Source organism: Chrysemys picta, chromosome 6 (genome assembly GCF_011386835.1).
Source record: "Chrysemys picta bellii isolate R12L10 chromosome 6, ASM1138683v2, whole genome shotgun sequence".
NCBI lineage: Eukaryota > Metazoa > Chordata > Testudines > Emydidae > Chrysemys > Chrysemys picta.
This window is the reverse complement of record NC_088796.1, coordinates 51,151,219-51,171,723: the sequence shown is the minus strand read 5'-3', so window position 1 is coordinate 51,171,723 and position 20,505 is coordinate 51,151,219. Positions and strand designations below refer to the sequence as shown.

General features: G+C 42.4%; 2 protein-coding genes, 1 long non-coding RNA gene and 1 pseudogene across 5 annotated transcripts in view; 1 reads left to right on the top strand and 3 right to left on the bottom strand.

Moving 5' to 3' along the window:
- Window positions 1–20,505, top strand: part of LOC101932661 (uncharacterized) — a 70,128-nt gene that overhangs the window by 8,111 nt on the left and 41,512 nt on the right. The gene's annotated exons all lie outside the window — the stretch shown is intronic.
- Window positions 1–20,505, bottom strand: part of ATG10 (autophagy related 10) — a 157,984-nt gene that overhangs the window by 130,227 nt on the left and 7,252 nt on the right. The gene's annotated exons all lie outside the window — the stretch shown is intronic.
- Window positions 1,978–18,610, bottom strand: LOC135984282 (myb/SANT-like DNA-binding domain-containing protein 2). Of its 2 annotated transcripts, none has more exons than XM_065599131.1 (2): window positions 3,928–18,610; window positions 1,978–2,868 (listed from the first exon to the last, which is right to left on the bottom strand). In XM_065599131.1, exons 1-2 carry the CDS (start codon window positions 4,475–4,477, stop codon window positions 2,627–2,629), a joined length of 792 nt encoding a protein of 263 aa, XP_065455203.1. In that variant the 5' UTR covers window positions 4,478–18,610; the 3' UTR covers window positions 1,978–2,626. The 2 variants fall into 2 exon arrangements, 1 of the variants encoding a protein (XP_065455203.1); XR_010602205.1 differs by having other exon boundaries at window positions 1,991–2,868; window positions 3,928–16,954.
- LOC112059433 (U4 spliceosomal RNA) lies at window positions 15,419–15,545 on the bottom strand (annotated as a pseudogene).

Here is a 20,505-nt window from a genome sequence, read left to right as displayed (position 1 = left end):
CTTAAATATCTTAGAAACAGTAGCCAATCAGTTGTTTTAATTGTCATATTCGAATTCAGCACATCAAAATACATAATAAATAGCACATTTTATCTCTGAAGCAGACGACTTCTCAAAAATTGTAGACCAGTGTAATCAGTGCATGCCTCTGACAGCTCCTTAACATAACAAGGAAACTAATGGGGCCAGATTCATCACTAGTCTAACTCTACTGAAGTCGATGGGGTTACACCCTGAATAAATGTGGTCCTATGTGATTAAAACCAAACCACATCTAAGGGCTAGTCTACACTAAAAGTGCTACATCAGCACAGATGCATCTGTAGCACGTCTGGTGAAGACACTTTATGGTGACAGGAAACAGCTCTCCTATCAGTATAACTACTCCACCTCTGTGAGGGTATGTCTACACTACGGGATTAATCCGAATTTATATAATTCGAATTTGAAAAACAGGCTGTATAAAGTCGAAATGTATGCGGCCACACTAAGCACATTAATTCGGTGGTGTGCGTCCAAGTACCGGGGCTAGCGTCGATTTCTGCAGCGTTGCACTGTGGGTAGCTATCCCATAGCTATCCCATAGTTCCCGCAGTCTCCCGCGCCCATTGGAATTCTGGGTTAAGATCCCAGTGCCTGATGGGACAAAAAACATCGTCGCAGGTGGTTCTGGGTACAGCCTCACCTCCTTCCTCCCTCCCTCCCTCCCTGCATGAAAGCAACGGACGGCAGACAACCATTTTGCGCCTTTTTTCCTGGGTGGGTGAACACTGCAGACTCCATACCACGGCAAGCATGGAGCCCGCTCAGCTCAAGACAGCAGTCATGAACATTGTAAACACCTCGCGCGTTCTCGTGGAGTTTATGCTGAGCCAGGACCAGAAAAACGAGGCGAGGAGGCAGCGGCGGCGGCAGCGCAGCAACAAGCGTGATGAGGACATTGACATGGACATGGACACGGACACGGATACAGAATTCTGTGAAACCACGGGCCCCGGTGCTTTGGAGATCATGTTGTTAATGGGGCAGATTCTATCCATGGAACGCCGATTCTGGGCAAGGGAAACAAGCACAGACTGGTGGGACCGCATAGTGTTGCAGGTGTGGGATGATTCCCAGTGGCTGCGGAACTTTCGCATGCGTAAGGGCACTTTCATGGAACTTTGTGACTTGCTGTCCCCTGCCCTGAAACGCCAGAATACCAAGATGAGAGCAGCCCTCACAGTTGAGAAGCACGTGGCGATAGCCCTGTGGAAGCTTGCAACGCCAGACAGCTACCGGTCAGTCGGGAATCAATTTGGAGTGGGCAAATCTACTGTGGGGGCTGCTGTGATGCAAGTAGCCAAAGCAATCACTCAGGTGCTGCTACAAAAGTTAGTGACTCTGGGAAATGTGCAGGCCATAGTGGATGGTTTTGCTGCAATGGGATTCCCTAACTGTGGTGGGGCGATAGACGGAACCCATATCCCTATCTTGGCACCGGAGCACCAAGCCACCGAGTACATAAACCGCAAGGGGTACTTTTCAATGGTGCTGCAAGCACTTGTGGATCACAAGGGACGTTTCACCAACATCAACGCGGGCTGGGCGGGAAGGGTTCATGACGCTCGCGTCTTCAGGAACACTACTCTGTTTAAAGGGCTGCAGTAAGGGACTTACTTTCCGGACCAGAAAATAACCGTTGGGGATGTTGAAATGCCAATAGTTATTCTTGGGGACCCAGCCTACCCCTTAATGCCATGGCTCATGAAGCCATACACAGGCAGCCTGGACAGGAGTCAGGAGCTGTTTAACTACAGGCTAAGCAAGTGCAGAATGGTGGTATAATGTGCATTTGGCCGTTTAAAAGGTCGCTGGCGATCATTATTGACTCGCTCTGACCTCAGCCAAAGAAATCTCCCCATTGTTATTTCTGCTTGCTGCGTGCTCCACAATCTCTGTGAAAGTAAGGGGGAGACCTTTATGGCGGGGTGGGAGGCTGAGGCAAATCGCCTGGCTGCTGATTACGCGCAGCCAGACACCAGGGCGATTAGAAGAGCACACCAGGAAGCGCTGTGCATCAGAGAAGCTTTAAAAACCAGTTTCATGACTGGCCAGGCTACAGTGTGAAATATCTGTTTGTTTCTCCTTCATGAAAACCCGCCCCCTTTATTGACTCATTTTCTGTAAGGAACCCACCCTCCCCCTTCCCCCAGCTTTCTTTCAAACCAAATAAAGTCACTATCATTTAAAAATCATTTATTCTTTATTAATAGATTAGAAAAAGAGGGAGGGAACCCGGGTGGTATTTGGGAGGAGGATTGCTGGGAAGGAAAAAGCCACTAAGAAAAGGTTAAAAAAATGACAGCCTTTTGCTTGGGCTGTCTACTGGGGTGGAATGGGAAGGTGTACGGAGCCTCCCCCCCCGCGTTCTTACACGTCTGGGTGAGGAGGATATGGAACATGGGGCGGGGGGAGGGTGGAACAGGGGCTGAAGCGGCAGTCTGTTTTCCTGCAGCCGTTCCTGAAGCTCCACCAGACGCCGGAGCATGTCTGTTTGCTCACGCAGCAGCCCCAGCGTTGCATCCTGCCTCCTCTGATCTTCCTGCCACCACCTCTCATCTCGAGCGTCTCTCCTCTCCTCACGTTAGTCCCTCCTGTCCTCACGTTGATCCCTCCTGTCCTCACGTTGGTCCCTCCTGTCCTCACGTTCACTGGCTTCTTTCCTATACTTTGAAACTGTTTCCTTCCACTCATTCAGATGAGCTCTGTCACTGCGGCTGGATTCCATAATTTCAGAAAACATCTCGTCTCGCGTTCTCTTCTTACGACGCCTTATCTGTGATAACCTTCGGGATGGAGGAGGGAGGCTTGAGGAATTTGCAGCTGCTGTAGGGAGGGGAAAAAAAGAGAGAATTGTTTACAAAGATACATTTTGCAGAACAATGCTTATACTCTTTCACGGTGACCAACACTATTCACATTACATAGCACATGTGATTTCTGTGCAAGGTCGCATTTTGCCTCTTAATGCTGAGTGTCTGTGGCTTTGCTGCTAGAGATCACAGGTCTGGGCAACAGAATTCGGCTTGCATGCGGCAATGGTAAGCCATTGTCTTACAGCTTCTGCACCCTCCTTTCCCACATACCAAGCATAGCCTGTAGAGTGCTGCGGTTTTTCTGTTAACATTCAGCAGCAGCAGAAAACAAACTAACCCTCCCCCCCTCCCGCCATGAATTCTCTGGGATGATCACTGTACCCCTCCCCCCCACCGCGTGGCTGGTATCAGGGAAGATCGCTGCAGGAACCAAACTAACCACCCCCCACCCACCCCCGCCATGAATTCTCTGGGATGATCACGGTACCCCTCCCCCCACCGCGTGGCTGGTAACAGGGAAGATCCCTGCTAGCCAAACGCAAAAAGCTCAGGGACAATTTCCCATCTGCGCTTGGCTAACTGCAGGGAAGGATTTATTTTCCGCCACAGGCAAACAGCCCAGTAGGAACGGCCACCTCTGTCCCCTTAATTAAGTTCCCGTATTTCAACCAGGTTACCAGGAGTGATATCACTCTCCTGAGGATTACACAACAAGATAAAGAACGGATGTTGCTTGAATGCCAGCAAACACCGGGACCATACGCTGCCAGGCTTTGTCAGGCAATGATACCAGATTACTTGCTGCAAGCATGGCGTGGTCAAGTGTCCTACCATGGAGGAGGGAATAAGGATGCACTGCCCAGAAACCTTGTGGCAAAGCTTTTGGAGTACCTCCAGGAGAGCTTCATGGAGATGTCCCTGGAGGATTTCCGCTCCATCCCCAGACACGTTAACAGACTTTTCCAGTAGCTGAACTGACCGCGAATGCATCCCAAGTCCTCAGGGCAAAGTAATCATTAAAAACCGTTTGCTTTTAAAACAAGTTTTATATTTTAAAAGGTAAACTCACCTGAGGTCCCTTCCATGGGGTCAGAGTCTTGGGTACTGGCTTGGGAGGGTTGGGAGGGTACTTCAGTCAGGGTGAGAAAAAGATCCTGGCTGTTGGGGAGAACGGAGTGCTGTGTGCTCTCTGCAAGCTCATCCTCCTCCTCCTCCTCCTCCTCCTCTCCCCCATCGGCAGAATCCTCAGGTGTCGCTGATGAGACTATCCCCGACCCGGAATCCACGATCACAGGTGGGGTAGTGGTGGCAGCCCTCCCTAGAATTGCATGCAGCTCGGCGTAGAAGCGGCATGTCCGCGGCTCTGACCCGGAGCGACCGTTTGCCTCCTTTGTTTTTTGATAGGCTTGTCTGAGCTCCTTGACTTTCACGCGGCACTGATCTGAGTCCCTATTGTGGCCTCTCTCCATCATGCCCTTGGAGATTTTTTCAAAAGTTTTGGCATTTCGTCTTTTAGAACGAAGTTCTGCAAGCACTGAATCCTCTCCCCATACAGCGATCAGATCCAGTACCTCCCTCACGGTCCATGCTGGTGCTCTTTTTCGATTATCAGCCTGCATGGTTACCTGTGCTGATGAGCTATCTGTGGTCACCTGTGCTCTCCACGCTGGGCAAACAGAAAATGAAATTCAAATGTTCGCGGGGCTTTTCCTGTCTACCTGGCCAGTGCATCCGAGTTTAGATTGCTGTCCAGAGCGGTCACAATGATGCACTGTGGGATAGCTCCCGGAGGCCAATACCATCGAATTGCGGCCACACTATCCCTAATTCGAAATGTTAAAATCGATTTTGGCGCTACTCCGCTCGTCGGGGTGGAGTACAGAAATCGATTTAAAGGGCCCTTTACATCGAAATAAATAGCGTCGTTGTGTGGACGGTTGCAGGGTAAATTCGAATTAAAGCTGATAAATCCGAATTAAAGTCGTAGTGTAGACCAGGCCTGAGACACTCTCCCGCCAACAGCACCAATGTGGACAGTACCTAGGTTGCTGTAACTTGTGTCATTTGGGGTCGGGAGCTTTTACACACCCTAAGCAATATAAATTATATTGACATAAGCAGTAGTGTATAGCTTCCCTAACAAAGGGAACTTTTCTGGGAATTGTCCTGAAGGCAACCAGTTCAAAAATACAGGTCAATTCCCTGTATGTTATGTAAAAGCAAAACACAAAGCCAAAATAAAATATAGCTAATATCAATCTTAGACCCCTATGCTGTATGTGATTTGTATTTTAAAGACAGGAGGTGTAGTAATCTGATGTTACAATATTTGGATGTGGCTCCAATGACAAATTCAAAGGGACTCACCCAATACTAGTGAATGATGATGTATTCTGTTTTCAAAGCCCTGTTCCTTTTGTCTGTTATCCAGAATGTCCATCCTAATTCAAGCCACACTCTGTTCCACCCCAGTGCCTTCTGACTTCTCCAATCTTTTCTCAATCCTCCACCAAAGTCTCTAGTGGGTCTGATTTCTCCTTAAACCCTTTCACACCTACATCTCCCAAAAAGTCCTTATTGGCTTTTCTTCTTGTGGCTCTATGCCACCCTTTCCTTCCCAGATCACCCCTTCTCTCTACTAGCTCTGCCCCCCTTTTTATCTCCGCCCTCCAATTCGTAAATCCCTGCAAACTCTGCTCCTCTATTTAATCTTGGCACCATACAATACCCATATGTTTATGATGAAGGCAGTTTGGTGTTTGTAATCCCAGATTAGAATTAAATTAATTTTTAAAGACAAATTAGATTTTTCCCCCCTTCATGCTGTCACTTTAGGACAAAATTAAGGTAGTTGGGTGCCCTAACTATGAATGTTTATATTTTATCATATTTGGATTTCTTTTAAGATTAGCTTTAACTCTGAATTTCTTGTGTTTATAATCCTTGTTTGTGGAACAATTGCTTCATCCCATGAATGTATTTTACTCTAAATATACTCTCAAACTAACCCCATTTTAACATAGTTTTGGACTTGGAATTTCTGTATTATACTGTCTTTTATATAATTCAATTGTGCAGTCTCCTTTGGAATATTGTGCACAGTACTGATCACTCCACTAAAAACAATATTGTAGAACTAGAGAGGGTTCTGAGAAGGGCAGTGAGAAGGTTCAAAACTGGAAAATCTCTCTGTGAAGAGATGTTGAAAAGATTGGGATTATTTTAGAAAGGAGACAAATCAGAAGGGACATGATACAAATATATATAAAATAATGAATGGTACAGAAAAGGCAGATTGGCATCTGTTCTCTCTCTCTCATAGCACAAGAAAAAGGGGACACTGAATTAAATTAAAAGGTGACAAATTCAAAACCAATAAAAGCAAATACTTTTTCACACAACATGGAAGAGACTGTGAAGCTCCCTGCCACAAGAAGTTGTTGAGGCCAAGAATTTACCAAGGTTCAAAAAAGGATTGGACATTTATATGGCAATAATATCCAGAGTCATAATTTATGATAAAAATTTTGATGGGTTAAACCTCATACTTCATGGCTTAAAGCAATCTCTCACTAGTAGAGACGAAGATGAGACCTAATGTTAGGGGCAGATTATCCCACATCTGCCTATTGTGGGATTCTACAACTTCCTCTGAAATATCTGGTACTGGCCACTGTCTGAGACAGGATTCTTAAGTCTGATCCAGTATGGCAATTCCTATGTTTCCATGCCTCCATAATATTTTTTACCAATTATGTGTTGGTTGCAGTTTAAAAATCTCTCCATTTCAATTACACTCCATTTCAAGAGTTCTCAATTTTTTCATGGTATGGGTTTTAATAGAAAGGTTATATTATTTTAAACCACCTTCTCTTCCATTCACAAACGTGTGAACAATCTCCGCTCCCATTCATAATCAAATAACATCTTTGTACTGACTACTGCAGTTCCTTACATAGAAAAGTAATATTAGGATAATATTTATATATTTTATCTGTCTTTGATTTGATAAATGTTTGGTCCTTTTTGACTGAGAGAGCCTGGATACTTACAGAAACAGCTGAAAGCAAGAAGAAGCTATCAACATCCTCGTATATGAGACATCTTTGCACCTCTCCAAGCTTAGTTTGGGAACAGCTGCCCTATTCCATTTGATCAATCTGAAGAGAGAGTATGTCTAGAGATAAGAGCATGAGGTTTGGTGTCAGAAAATCTGCGATCTATTCCTGGCTCTGCCACTAACCTTGTAACCTTTGGCAAGTTACTTGCCCTTTTATTTTCCCATCTGCAAATTGAGGATGATGATATTTTAAGAGGTGTTGTGAGGATTAATTCTATAGTACTTATAAGGTCATTTCAGATTCTCAGAGGAAAATGTTCATGTATAGAAAATCAAAATATAATTATTATGAAAATACACCTTATTGTTTCATGTAAAAGAGAATCCAAGAGAGGATGATGAGATAATCAGATCACTGAAAGTGAAAGACTCTGAGACATGACATTAAAGAAGAAAAATTAATACCATCTCACTCAGTTCACAGAGCTCTTTTCTAGCAGGGAACGTTCATTTCCTTTATTATTTCTTTGCATATTGATATATGAGACAAGATACAAGCTGGTATAAAATGATTGGGAAAAGGAAATTGTAATAATACAATTTAAGGGCCAAATCTTGTAACCATTACTCTTGCAAGCAATCCTGCTGAACTCACTGAGACTACTCCTGTAAGTTAAGAATAAGACTTTCACGATCTGTCCCTATATATATAAATGATACTTGTAACATTGGATAATGGTGTATTGTAGATATCACATGGTTTTATTATAATTGTCAGTTTTTTTAGGCTCAAGAAAAACTGTGCCCTAAGATTGATCATTTTTTTATGTATTAGACAGCCAAGGTCAGAACTAATCCATGTTGCCATCAAGTCCCTTGGCTGCTCCTCAGCTAATGTTCCTTCTGAAACTAATGTTCTTTTTCAGAGAATATTTAGTACTTCATGAGATGGAGTATCTACAACTCAATCCAGAAAAGGCTAAAGGGATGACATTTATAAAGCTCAAGTTGCCACAAATCTGATTTAACTATAACTGTACTGGGAATGATGTAAAGTCAGACATAAATGAGATATAACACTAAGAGAGTGGAAGTTATACTATCCAACATTTCATTTATTGAACTTTCTTAAATTTATCTGCTTGTTGGGATTACCATAGTATCATGGAAGTTTCAGTAGAAATATAATATAATCTATTATTGGGATTTGCATTTATGATCCAGTCCAGTGTCAACTGCAGTCAAAGGATAGAACCCCCATTTCAGTAACATAGATTCAGCCCCTTAAAGTGAACTAAAATCCCTTTGTTTCACACTTTAATGATTGAATTTAATCTCCAGATTTGACCCAGTAACTCTTCAAAGAACAATTGCATTTTCTGTGTAATATTTTGAATTACGACTTTGAAAGAGGAAACATTTTAAAAGGCTCTTTTTTTATATTTTGCCCTGTTTTCTTTTATGTTTCTTTGGGTTTCTCTGGCTAAACAACCAGAGTCCTCACAAATCTGACTTCTCATGTACATGCATTTAGACATAGGCCACTTTTGAACTTTTAAAATTAAACACAAAAAACTTATTTCCCTTTTATTGTCATACCCTAATTGAATTCTGTCAAGATTAGCTGATGCAACTGCTCAGTTCTGTCCGCCACTTCTGTTTTCCAATGCTGCCAGCCATCAAAATTTTGGTGAAAAATAGCAATTTTCAAAAGCAATAAGCATATTACACCAATGAAGGCATGTGCAGATTTCAGTTTCTGTGACTTACACTACCAGGACTAAAACTATCAAGAAAACACAGATCACTCATTCACATATTTTTTCTTAATCATTACAGATAATTTTCTCCCTCAGCCACCATTTGCAGTCCAACATGATCTCATTTACTTCCAAATACCAGTAAAAAAAACCCAAAAAACTATATATCATATTACTAACAGTGCAGTTTTTGAAATCCATACCAACCCTTATATTAATCATCCAAATGTAATCATATAACCAGTACATATTGCTGGGGTGAAGGGTTCATGTTGGTTGTTCAATATAAGTGTGGTGATACACATGTGAGTGGTGTGTGGTGGGAAGGAGATGATAGAGGTTGAAAAAGGGAACTGATGACTAGAGCATAGATGGGTGCTTATTTCTTTGCTTTTACAATTTATGTTGGTTATGCAGAATGGAACCTTAACTCAAAATTAATAATTTTTTGTGTATGGGAATAATACTGATAGCAATTTAGAAAATATCTTGTGGGAGCACAGTGACTGGGTAATGAGGCTTGTAAGCGTTGTAATTACAGGTAATTATAAGGCCATACCTATACAGGTAAGAATGCATTAGCTAAAACATTAAAATACCCATTTAAGAAGCTCAATAATTCATTATGGGTTGTGTGGTTACATTGCAGCACATAAACTTCATGAGTGTGTTGGCACTCAATCTTTAATGTATGTGTATCCATATTATAACTGCAAATCCCTTTGTGCTTTATTATTTACATGCTGTCTTTTTAAGAAAGTGATAAGACAGGTTTATAACATCTAGGAATGTCAGCTTGTTCTATGCAGCCAAATACTAGTCCTCATTTCAGACATCAGTCCTCCCTAATCTTTAAAAAAATTTTAAAAAATCCCAGCCTCCCTCCCTCATACACACACATACACACAACAACTCCTAAAACTTTATACAGAAATAGCCTAAGATGCTGTAGTAACTCTGTTGTTTGCTGTAGTGTTCTTACTCAGCCAGATAGTCCCCAGGGGAAAGTATGATGGAGAAAGCGCATGTCAGAGTGGGAGCTCCACTGCCCTTTGAAACATGCAGCATACCCTCCCTCTCTGCCCATCCAGTTCTGCTAGCTATCCAGATGGATGGGAATGTAGTTTTTGTGAAAATGACACCTCTCCACTGGGAAATGTTTCCTTCCTAGCACTTCTGCCCTCCTTTCCAGACTGATTCCCAATGTTTGGTATCACAGTCACTCCCATGGCAAAGTTTCACACACATTATTAAAGGTATTGGGAGGAAGATGATTAGAAAGAAGAAAGCTTCTTGTTAAGCAGTCATAAAGGGAAAGTAAATATATATGAGTACACCTCTACCTCGATATAATGCTGTCCTTGGGAGCCAAAAAATCTTACCGCGTTATAGGTGAAACCGTGTTATATCGAACTCGCCTTGATCCACCGGAGTGCGTAGCCCCCCGCCCCCCGGAGTACTGCTTTACTGCATTATATCAGAATTCGTGTTATATCGGGTCGCGTTATATCAGGGTAAAGGTGTACTTGGTCATTAGATAGGATGTTGTTAATGAAAAACATTTCTTTAAAGTTTGTGTCAACAACAATAAATGCCATTCTTTAACAGATGGTGTCAGACAGAGACTGCAGACAGTCCTGTAGATCACAGGTTTTTGTTTGTTTGTTTGTTTTATTTTACATCTGTCCTATGCCAGTGTTGGCACACAGGACAGAAACCAGTCTCTTCTGTTCCTCTCTGTCATTTGCTCTGGGGTGTTGAGATCAACTGTTTTGCCCTCCCTGCTAAGGGTTCTTGTGCACCCACAGTTCCTCACACTAGTTGGCTTCCATTTGACAACCTCATGTGGTAGTCTGTGTGTTGGAATCCGGAGTACATGTCCCATATACATCTGGCACTTCCTTCTGATTCTGGTGGAAACAAGCTGCTGGTTGGTTTACTTCTCAGATCTCTTTATTGATGACGAAGTCTTTCCAACCAATGCCCAGAATCTTTCATCTTTTCAAAGGTATATAGTTTTCTGTCTAATGTTTTAGTAGCTCTCCAGCTTTTGCAGCTGTATGTTAGCACTGAGATTAAATTTGATTTGAAAATTCTCAGTTTTAGTACTGTATATCTTTCTTTACTTTCCATGCATTTTTGAGTTTAGTAAATGCTATGGATACCTTTCCTCTTCTTGATGTTACTTCCTTCTTGAGGTCACTGTTCACTAATATGGTGCTGCCCACAAAGATGAATTGTTCTGTTGTCTTGATATTTTTGCCTTCTAATGTGATGTAGCTGATTGACGTGGATTTCAAGGATGTTTGTTTTAGCATAACTAATTTTGAGCCCCACCTGGCCTGATATTTTTGTCATGGTTTTTCAGGGGTGTCACTCAGTAGCACAGCATCAGCAACAAAGTCTATGTCTTCTAGACATTTGCCACCTTCCCATGCTATACCAGTGTTTGTGTTCTAACATAACACATTTGATCACAGTAATGCATAATCTTTCCTGTAAGTGTGTGCAGGACAAGTTCACACAAAATGTGAGCTTGTTTGATTTTTTAATTTGGTCTCATTTTCCTCAATTGAGTTTACTTCTCATTGGTGAGAAACAGTGTTCACCAATTACATTTATTATTGTAAGCAAATATATTCTATTTTACAATGATTTTTCATCTACTCTAGTATTTATAGTGCCTTTATTTAGAAAGCTGATTTTACTAGAGAGAGACACTCAAGGAAGTTAAGTATCAGAGGGGTAGCCGTTGTAGTCTGAATCTGTAAAAAGCAACAGAGGGTCCTGTGGCACCTTTGAGACTAACAGAAGTATTGGGAGCATACGCTTTCGTGGGTAAGAACCTCACTTCTTCAGATGCAAGTAATGGAAATCTTCAGAGGCAGGTATAAATCAGTGTGGAGATAACGAGGTTAGTTCAATCAGGGAGGGTGTGGTGCTCTGCTAGCATTTGAGGTGTGAACACCAAGGGAGGAGAAACTGCTTCTGTAGTTGGATAGCCATTCACAGTCTTTGTTTAATCCTGATCTGATGGTGTCAAATTTGCAAATGAACTGGAGCTCAGCAGTTTCTCTTTGGAGTCTGGTCCTTTGAAGTTTTTTTGCTGTAAGATGGCTACCTTTACATCTGCTATTGTGTGGCCAGGGAGGTTGAAGTGTTCTCCTACAGGTTTTTGTATACTGCCATTCCTGATATCTGACTTGTGTCCATTTATCCTCTTGCATAGTGACTGTCCAGTTTGGCCAATGTACATAGCAGAGAGGCATTGCTGGCATATGATGGCATATATAACATTGGTGGACGTGCAGGTGAATGAGCCGGTGATGTTGTAGCTGATCTGGTTAGGTCCTATGATGGTGTTGCTGGTGTAGATATGTGGGCAGAGTTGGCATCGAGGTTTGTTGCATGGGTTGGTTCCTGAGTTAGAGTTGTTATGGTGCGGTGCGTGGTTGCTGGTGAGAATATGCTTAAGGTTGGCAGGTTGTCTGTGGGCGAGGACTGGCCTGCCTCCCAAGGTCTGTGAAAGTGAGGGATCATTGTCCAGGATGGGTTGTAGATCACTGATGATGCGTTGGAGAGGTTTAAGCTGAGGACTGTAGGTGATGGCCAGTGGAGTTCTGTTGGTTTCTCTTCTGGGCCTGTCTTGTAGCAGGAGGCTTCTGGGTACATGTCTGGCTCTGTTGATTTGTTTCTTTATTTCCTTGTGTGGGTATCGTAGTTTTGAGAATGCTTGGTGAAGATCTTGTAGGTGTTGGTCTCTGTCTGAGGGGTTGGAGCAGATGCGATTGTACCTCAGTGCTTGGCTGTAGACAATGGATCGTGTGGTGTGACCAGGGTGGAAGCTGGAGGCATGAAGGTAGGCGTAGCGGTCGGTGGGTTTTCGGTATAGGGTGGTGTTAATGTGGCCATCGCTTATTTGTACGGTGGTGTCTAGGAAGTGGACCTCCCATGTAGATTGGTCCAGGCTGAGGTTGATGGTGGGGTGGAAGCTGTTGAAATCATGGTGGAATTCTTCCAGGGTCTCCTTCCCATGGGTCCAGATGATGAAGATGTCATCAATATAGCGTAGGTACAGAAGGGGCATGAGTGGACGAGAGCTGAGGAAGCGTTGTTCCAGGTCAGCCATAAAAATGTTGGCATTTTTTGTGGGGCCATGCGGGTGCCCATAGCGGTGCCACTGGTCTGGAGGTATATATTGTCACCAAATTTGAAATAATTGTGCGTGAGGATAAAGTCACAGAGCTCAGCAATAAGTTGTGCTGTGTCATCATCAGGGATACTGTTCCTGACAGCTTGTATTCCATCTGTATGTGGGATGTTTGTGTAGAAAGCCTCTACATCCATGGTGGCTAGGATGGTGTTTTCTGGGAGGTCACCAATGCATTGTAGTTTTCTCAGGAAATCTGTGGTGTCACAGAGATAGCTGGGAGTGCTGGTGGCGTAGGGTCTGAGTAGGGAGTCCACATATCCAGACAGTTCTTCAGTGAGAGTGCCAATGCCCGAGATGATGGGGCGTCCAGGATTTCCAGGTTTGTGGATCTTAGGTAGTAGATAGAATAACCCTGGTGGGGGCTCTAAGGTATGTTGATTTGTTCCTGTGTTAGTGTAGGGAGTGTCCTGAGTAGATGGTGCAGTTTCTTAGTGTATTCCTCAGAGGGATCTGAGGAAAGTGGCCTGTAGAATTTGGTATTGGAGAGTTGTCTGGCAGCCTCCTTCTGGTAGTCAGACCTGTTCATGATGACAACAGCACCTCCTTTATCAGCCTCTTTGATGATAATGTCAGGGTGGTTTCTGAGGCTGTGGATGGTATTGCGTTCTGCAAGACTTAGGTTATGAGGCAAGCGATGTTGTTTTTCCACAATTTCTGCCTGTGCACGTCGGCGGAAGCATTCTATGTATAGGTCCAGACTGTCATTTCGACCCTCAGGAGGAGTCCATGTGGAGTTCTTCTTCCTGTGTTGTTGGTGGGAGGGTATCTGTGTATCAGTGCGCTGTTCAGTGTTATCTTGAAAGTATTCTTTGAGTCGGAGGCGGCGAAAGTAGGCTTCCAGATCACCACAGAACTGTATCATGTTCATGGGGGTGCTGGGGCAAAAGGAGAGTCCCCGAGATAGGACAGACTCTTCTGCTGGGTTGAGTGTGTAGCTGGATAAATTGACAATATTGCTGGGTGAGTTAGGGGTACCCCTGTTGTGGCCCCATGTGGCAGGTAGGATTTTAGACAGCTTACGGTCCTTTTTCCTTTGTAGAGAGGTGAAGTGTGTAATGTAGATCTCCTGTCTTATTTTAGTAAAGTCCATTTGTGTGGAGGGTTGGTTATTTATGAAAGTCTCCAGGTTGGAGAGCTCTTTCTTGATGTTTTTCTGTTTGCTGTATAGGATGCTGATCAGGTGGTTCCTCAGTTTCAAGGAAGTTGGAGCCTTGTGTTCTTAAACAGTCACTACTGCTTAGCAAAATTTCAGCTGGTTTCAACTGTGACTGCCCTGAGTTAAGATTCTCCAAAGAAATTCCTTTTGAATAAAAAATATTCAGCCATAATTTACAATAAATATGTGTTGTTTTGAAATGCCTTACATTTACTCTTACAAACTTGAAAAACAGGGTCAAAGCTGGCTCTGTATTGACTAAACTAGTAGGGTCATATTGCTGTATTTAGCTACCCTATAGCAGTCATATTCAATTTATCAGTGGAAATACACTGTATCTTGCACACACCAGAATGTGATATTTCTAGGCACATTACTGATGCTAAGGTTGGCACTGGAAGTTTAAATACACAGGTTAAACAGCAGAGATTTACTTTCCCTTACATTTACTGATCTTTTTCATATGTTTCTCATACAAGATATTCAGTATCATACTAGGAAAGTGACAAGAAAGAAATTCAGAACTTCTAATTAGTATCTAATGGAGTTGCCAGTTATTTTTAGTATGTAAAATGGTTGTCAAAGGTGTATGATGTGTCAGTAACTCAGTACAATAAGTACATATTATTATTCTGAACAATTAGTAGAATGGTGGGACATTTTAAAGCTTTCGTCACAAATTGAACATAGTTTTTTTGCACAATTGCTGAGTTATGTAACTAGAAGTTATATAGATATATATTTTAAAAGCCATTTTACATTGAATATGAAAACATTGTAACTACCTGACCAAAAATAGCCCACTGCAAAATTAACCTCATAAACTTTGCATTATTACCTATACATTAGTGCTAATCTTGCATTAAAACGTTCTCGGTATAGAGCTGTAGTAGCCATTCCACAATTAAAGTTACAATTAGCGTCCCACTATAGGCTTGATTTTTAAACCTGCACTTTCACCTGCCCCTAATTGTTTCTCTAATAAGAAATCAATCTTAAAATTTTGCATCCAACATCTCCTCCAATGGTAGAGTTTTTATGGGAAATTTGTTAAAAGTCATAAAAGTAGTTCTAAAGTTATGGCATTTTGAAAATGTGCTTATCTTTTTTTGAAATATTTCTTTGGCTCAACATATCTCCAGAATGGCTTTGCTTAGATATACCAGATGTGTTTGTAGTGTTGGCCTGAATAAGGAGAAATGTCTTAGTATTTTAGGAGGGGCAACTGATGGGTTAATAAGGTATAATAGTTCTTACTATGAGTACCTTTTATTTCTATTGTTTCTTTGGATTTATAAAAGAGGGATTTATCCAAGACTCTAGGTGACACAGCCACAAATTAAATGGTTGTCTAAAAAAGCAATATTTAAATGATCAGTATTATCATCATTTATACATATTGTGCACACAAAAAATACATTTTAAGAACATTTTCAACTAGCAATAATCACGCCTCGGATTAACCTCATTGGCTATGATACTGCCACTGCACAAAGATTGCAAAGTCAAACACTCAAAAGCTAGGAAATGATAGAATTGAAGTTGCCTGTGAAACCTTAATTCAGCTCCTTTGTGCGTATACATTATGATACAGTTCTAATGCCATATTTTTTCCACAGCACCCTTGCATCATTCAGTGCACTGGATGGACAGTGCTCATTTAATGAGCAGCTATTCAGTATTTTGGTTTAATCTCATTGTTCGGCGTGGCCCTGTGCCTTATTTACTGCACACTATTCAAACCCTGCCCTGAAGACTAAATTTTTAATTTCCGCAGGGGCTATTCTACGGCACTCATGTCTGTAGTATTAGTTTTTCACAAACATGAAACAATTTATCTTCACAGCACTTCTGTGGGGTGAGGAGGTGCTAGTATCCTCATTTTATAGATGGCAAACTTAGGCACAGAGAGATTAAGGTAAAAAGTGTCCACTAATTTTGAGTAACCAATTAATGATGCTGATTTTTTAGAGTATGAAGCATTATATAGCACTTTGTATGTTTAAAGCAGCCCCTATTGACTTCAGCTGCAGCTGTGAGTACTCAGCATTTCTGTAAATCAAACTTCAAAGTATCGGGTAGGGCACCCAGAAAATGAGAAATACATAGTGACCAGTTGTGAAAAGGCTGATTAAGTGGCTTGACTAGCATCACATAGGAATTCTGGGGCAGAGGCAGGGATAGAATATAATTCCCCAGGACAGCATTCAACTGCCTCGCCACTCTTCCTGTAATCTCCTGTCTCATACACCATATACCTTCCAACTTCTGCAACAAATAAATCAAGGGTCCAACAAACAAGAGCCTGCTTTACTACGCAGCCCTCATTCATCCCAGAGCAGGTTCATCCTACACACTGAATGAGGCAGGGTGCTTGTAAAATAATTACTGTACTATTTATAGACTGTATTATAGTGCGTATACACAAAGGGGGTATAAGAAAGTTGCACTGGCAAACTTAACTCTGGCATCTCCTAACTTTTGAGAGCTTGGCATTGCAATCTTAATAACGTTCAATTAAATTGAGCTTTTTAGTGTGTAATTTCCTGAGTTTTCAAAAAGCATACTGAAAAAAACAGAAATTCCATCATGTGGCATCATACCGATACCTACATGCTTCTTCAATTGTCTGGGAACCTTTAGATACACCACACAGGCCTCTGCCACTTGATCTAACAGAGTAACTGATAGCAGTAGTAGGCTGTCATCCTCTCTGTGGACCAGCACTACAAGGGAATGGGGACACTTTCACAGATATTTGCTGATAGCAAGGGAAATGGTACGTCTCAGGAATCTTGGGTACCATTCCAGGCTCTGGATGAGTGTTGCTCTAGTGGGCACAGACTCTTTTGCCCATTCCCCACAAGCATGACCGCTTCTGCTCTGTCCCCTCCAACCTGTTCCCCCCCCCCCCCCATCCTCCAGTCAACCAGGCCTGATCTACGGGGGCGAGGGGGGGAAATCGATCTAAGTTACGCAACTTCAGCTATGTGAATAATGTAGCTGAAGTCAACATACACCACTACCTCGATATAACACGACCCGATATAACACGAATTCAGATATAACGCGGTAAAGCAGTGCTCTGGGGGAGGGGAGGGGCTGCACACTCCGGTGGATCAAAGCAAGTTCAATATAATGCGGTTTCACCTATAACGCGGTAAGATTTTTTCGCTCCCGAGGACAGCGTTATATCGAGGTAGAGGTGTACTTAGATCTATTCACCGCAGTATCTTCACTGCACTGAGTCGACTGCTGCCACACCCCCATTGACTCTGCCTGCGCCTCTTGCAGCGGTGGAGTACAGGAGTCGACAGGAGAGCGTTCGGGGGTCAATTTATCGCGTCTAGACTAGATGTGATAAATAGACCCCTGCTGGATCGATCACTGCCCGCCGATTCAGCGGGTAGTATAGACATACCCCCATTCATATTGCCTGTCCCCACTGGGTCCCAGTCCAAATCTCCCTCCCCATGCTTCTTTTTCCATATCATTGCCTCTCCCCCAGCTCTTTGATCCATTCTCTTTGCTCAGATAGTCCTGTTGTCCCCCCACATCTTGGCTCCTCATCAGATCTGTCTTCTCTCACCATTCCCTCTGGCCCAGCTGGTTCTCAGTCCCAGTCTCCTTCCGCAGCCAATCCTGTGTGCCCATCCAATCTAATCTGTCCCCCACCTATTGGCTCTTTCCCTGCCTATCTCCCAGTCTCAGTCACCACTCCTAGATCCCAGTTCCAGTTTCCCCCCACATTCCAAGTCCCTGTCTGTTTCCCTTTCACCATCACTCCCACCTCCAGACCAAGTCTCTGCCTCCTCCCCAGGCTCCTTGTCTCAATCTATTCCCTCTACCCCCCTTTCTCTCTCTACTGCAGATCCAGCCCATGTCCCCTCTTCATTCAAATTGGGTAGCTTCCTCCTCCAGGCTTCTTGGGCCCAGTAGTGGGGCTCACTGAGAACTCTAGGGATAAATCCTTGTTCTCAGTTCAAGTGCCTGGACCTAGACCCAGTGCAGCCCAGAGCTGCAACTGTAGATACAGTCCTGCTCAGTTCTGGAATAGAGCATGCCAAATGCAGATGGAATCTTCATGGAATTTTATTGCTAAAATCTAAGATATCTAAAGATAGGCGCTGTACTGAGCGTATGCAAACTGAAGTTTTTAAAAAAGCTTATACCTTGATCAAATTTAGTCAGATTTTTACAGGGATGGAAAAAGGTACACCACTGACACAAAGGCTAGCCCCTGCCAAGTTTCAAGTCTCTCCTCCTCCAAAGCAGAGAAGTGCTAGAGATTTTCCAAGAAAAGGCTGACAAATTTTTAACATGAGCAAAACAACATATTTTTCCCTAGCATCTTTTTCAGAAACAGCTGAACCATTTCAGCTGAAGTCTTCCAAAAAATTCAGACATGCAGCATGAAAAAGTTCAGCCCAAATAATTAAAGTTTGGCAAAGTTAAAAGCAACTGAAACAGGTCTTATAATGGGAGATATCCTGCAAACTTAATAATAGGCATCCCTACCAACCCCCCCCCCCCCATAATATATATTTATAAATGTAATTATTTCTAAAATAAATGGATCTTTTCCCATCTTCAGAGTTATCTGCAGGCATGAACCAAATTTAAGGTGATGGGCATGGACTAGGGGGAAGGATACAAGGGAAGGAATAGGGATGAAGAACAGAGATGGGGAGATACGGAGTGGGATGTAGGGGCCTGGGTTGGGGTAGAAAGCTGAGGACACATATTAGGATCGTTTCTGACAGACTAAAGAATTTGCTGTCATGGTGGGAGAATCAGTTTGGAAGGAGTCTTCAGAAAGAAGCAAAGATGGAGAGTTTGCCTAGTGTCTCTTTTGTTCTTCATTCCTCCACACACCATATTATGAATCATGTGAATATGAAGTGAATTCTGGGCCCATTACCTCCTTTCTGGGCTTCTCTAGTATTGCTGCCATCTTGGACAGGCAGGAGGAGGCCTCCTAATGTCTTATCAATAGGGTCCTCCCATCTGAGGAAAGCTGCAGTAGCTCCAGTTGCTCCTCCTCCTTTTTTTGTCCCATATTTTTAAAGAAGCTGTTCTTCTACCTTTTCCTTTCCTTATTAAAATGAAGTGGTTCAAACTTTCTGTTTCTCCAAATTCCTCATGCGCTCTTGTTTAAAAAAAGCCAATAGCAGCACTTAGGTTGTTCTGTTCTTCCCGCTCAATTCTATGGAAGGAGCCAACGGCTTCCTAACCCCATTCAGATTGTTTTCCCAGCCAAATATTATGCTTATCCTGAACAAGTGGGTGAGCCGTTTTTTCAAGCCCTGACTATATAAGCTTTCATCTTCATATTATTCCACCTGATTTACACTACCCTCATACATCCTTAAAATTTGCTGAAACATATGTTAATATAACCATTTACCTATCTACATACTAATATGTGATAGCTCTCTTCAGCTAAAAATCCCATTTCTTATTCAAGGGATACTTTTTCAATATAATTCTAACACAGACCACAACATTACTCATCACAAAAAAAACACATATGGCAGTTGTGACACGATATAGTTAAAAATACAAACTTGCTAGTCTAAATACACTTACCTAAACCTACAACACCATATAATCAACACATTTCATAACACCAAACAGATCAAGCATTCCAATTCAGTTCATATAAAATGTTTTTTTACTCCACCAACACATCACTTTATGAGAGAACATACAGAACTCTGACATGAATTAATGAACCCTGGAGCTATTCGTCTTTTGAAATCTTTATTACAAATTTCACAATACATAAAAACAGGATGCATCTTACTACCTTTACAGAACAAAACAACGGGCTGAAATTAAGGTTGGGTGGGTGGTGTAAGTTGGGTGGAGAGACAGTGATGAATGCTTATATGGCTGTGGGGAACTGGTTAGATCATGTAACTGTTCATTTCCAGATATTCTAATATTTGGGTATTGTAAAATGTCTAGAATTTTGGTAAAGAAAGCATAATATTGGTTTTGGGTGTCAGCTGAACTCCAATGAAACATACCTTCAACTTCAACCCTTCTTTAAACAATGCTTTCTGTTTGATTTATCCTCTCTCATTGTTAACTGAAACACTTTTAATTTGTAGATACATTTATTATATAATGTGAGAGCAGTATATGACCAATTGTCTGAATACATCATAATACTCCCAATATCCTAGGGTCTAGGAGCACTCTTCATCCCTGGAGTATTTCTGTGTAACAACAATTAAAGTCTTACCCAAGTCCCTAAAGAGAAGCATTTTGTGTTGCTTTAGAGCAGTCTTCTCCAACTTAGTCCAGGGGGAGCCATGTTCACTCCTCCTCTGACAGAGAATGTTTCCAATGATGCAGCACTGCTATAGATCGACTGTAAGTGTCTCAGCTGTACAGTCCATGGGCCTAGTATTAAAGAACATGCAGGTCTGTTACTCCTATGGACAGCTCTG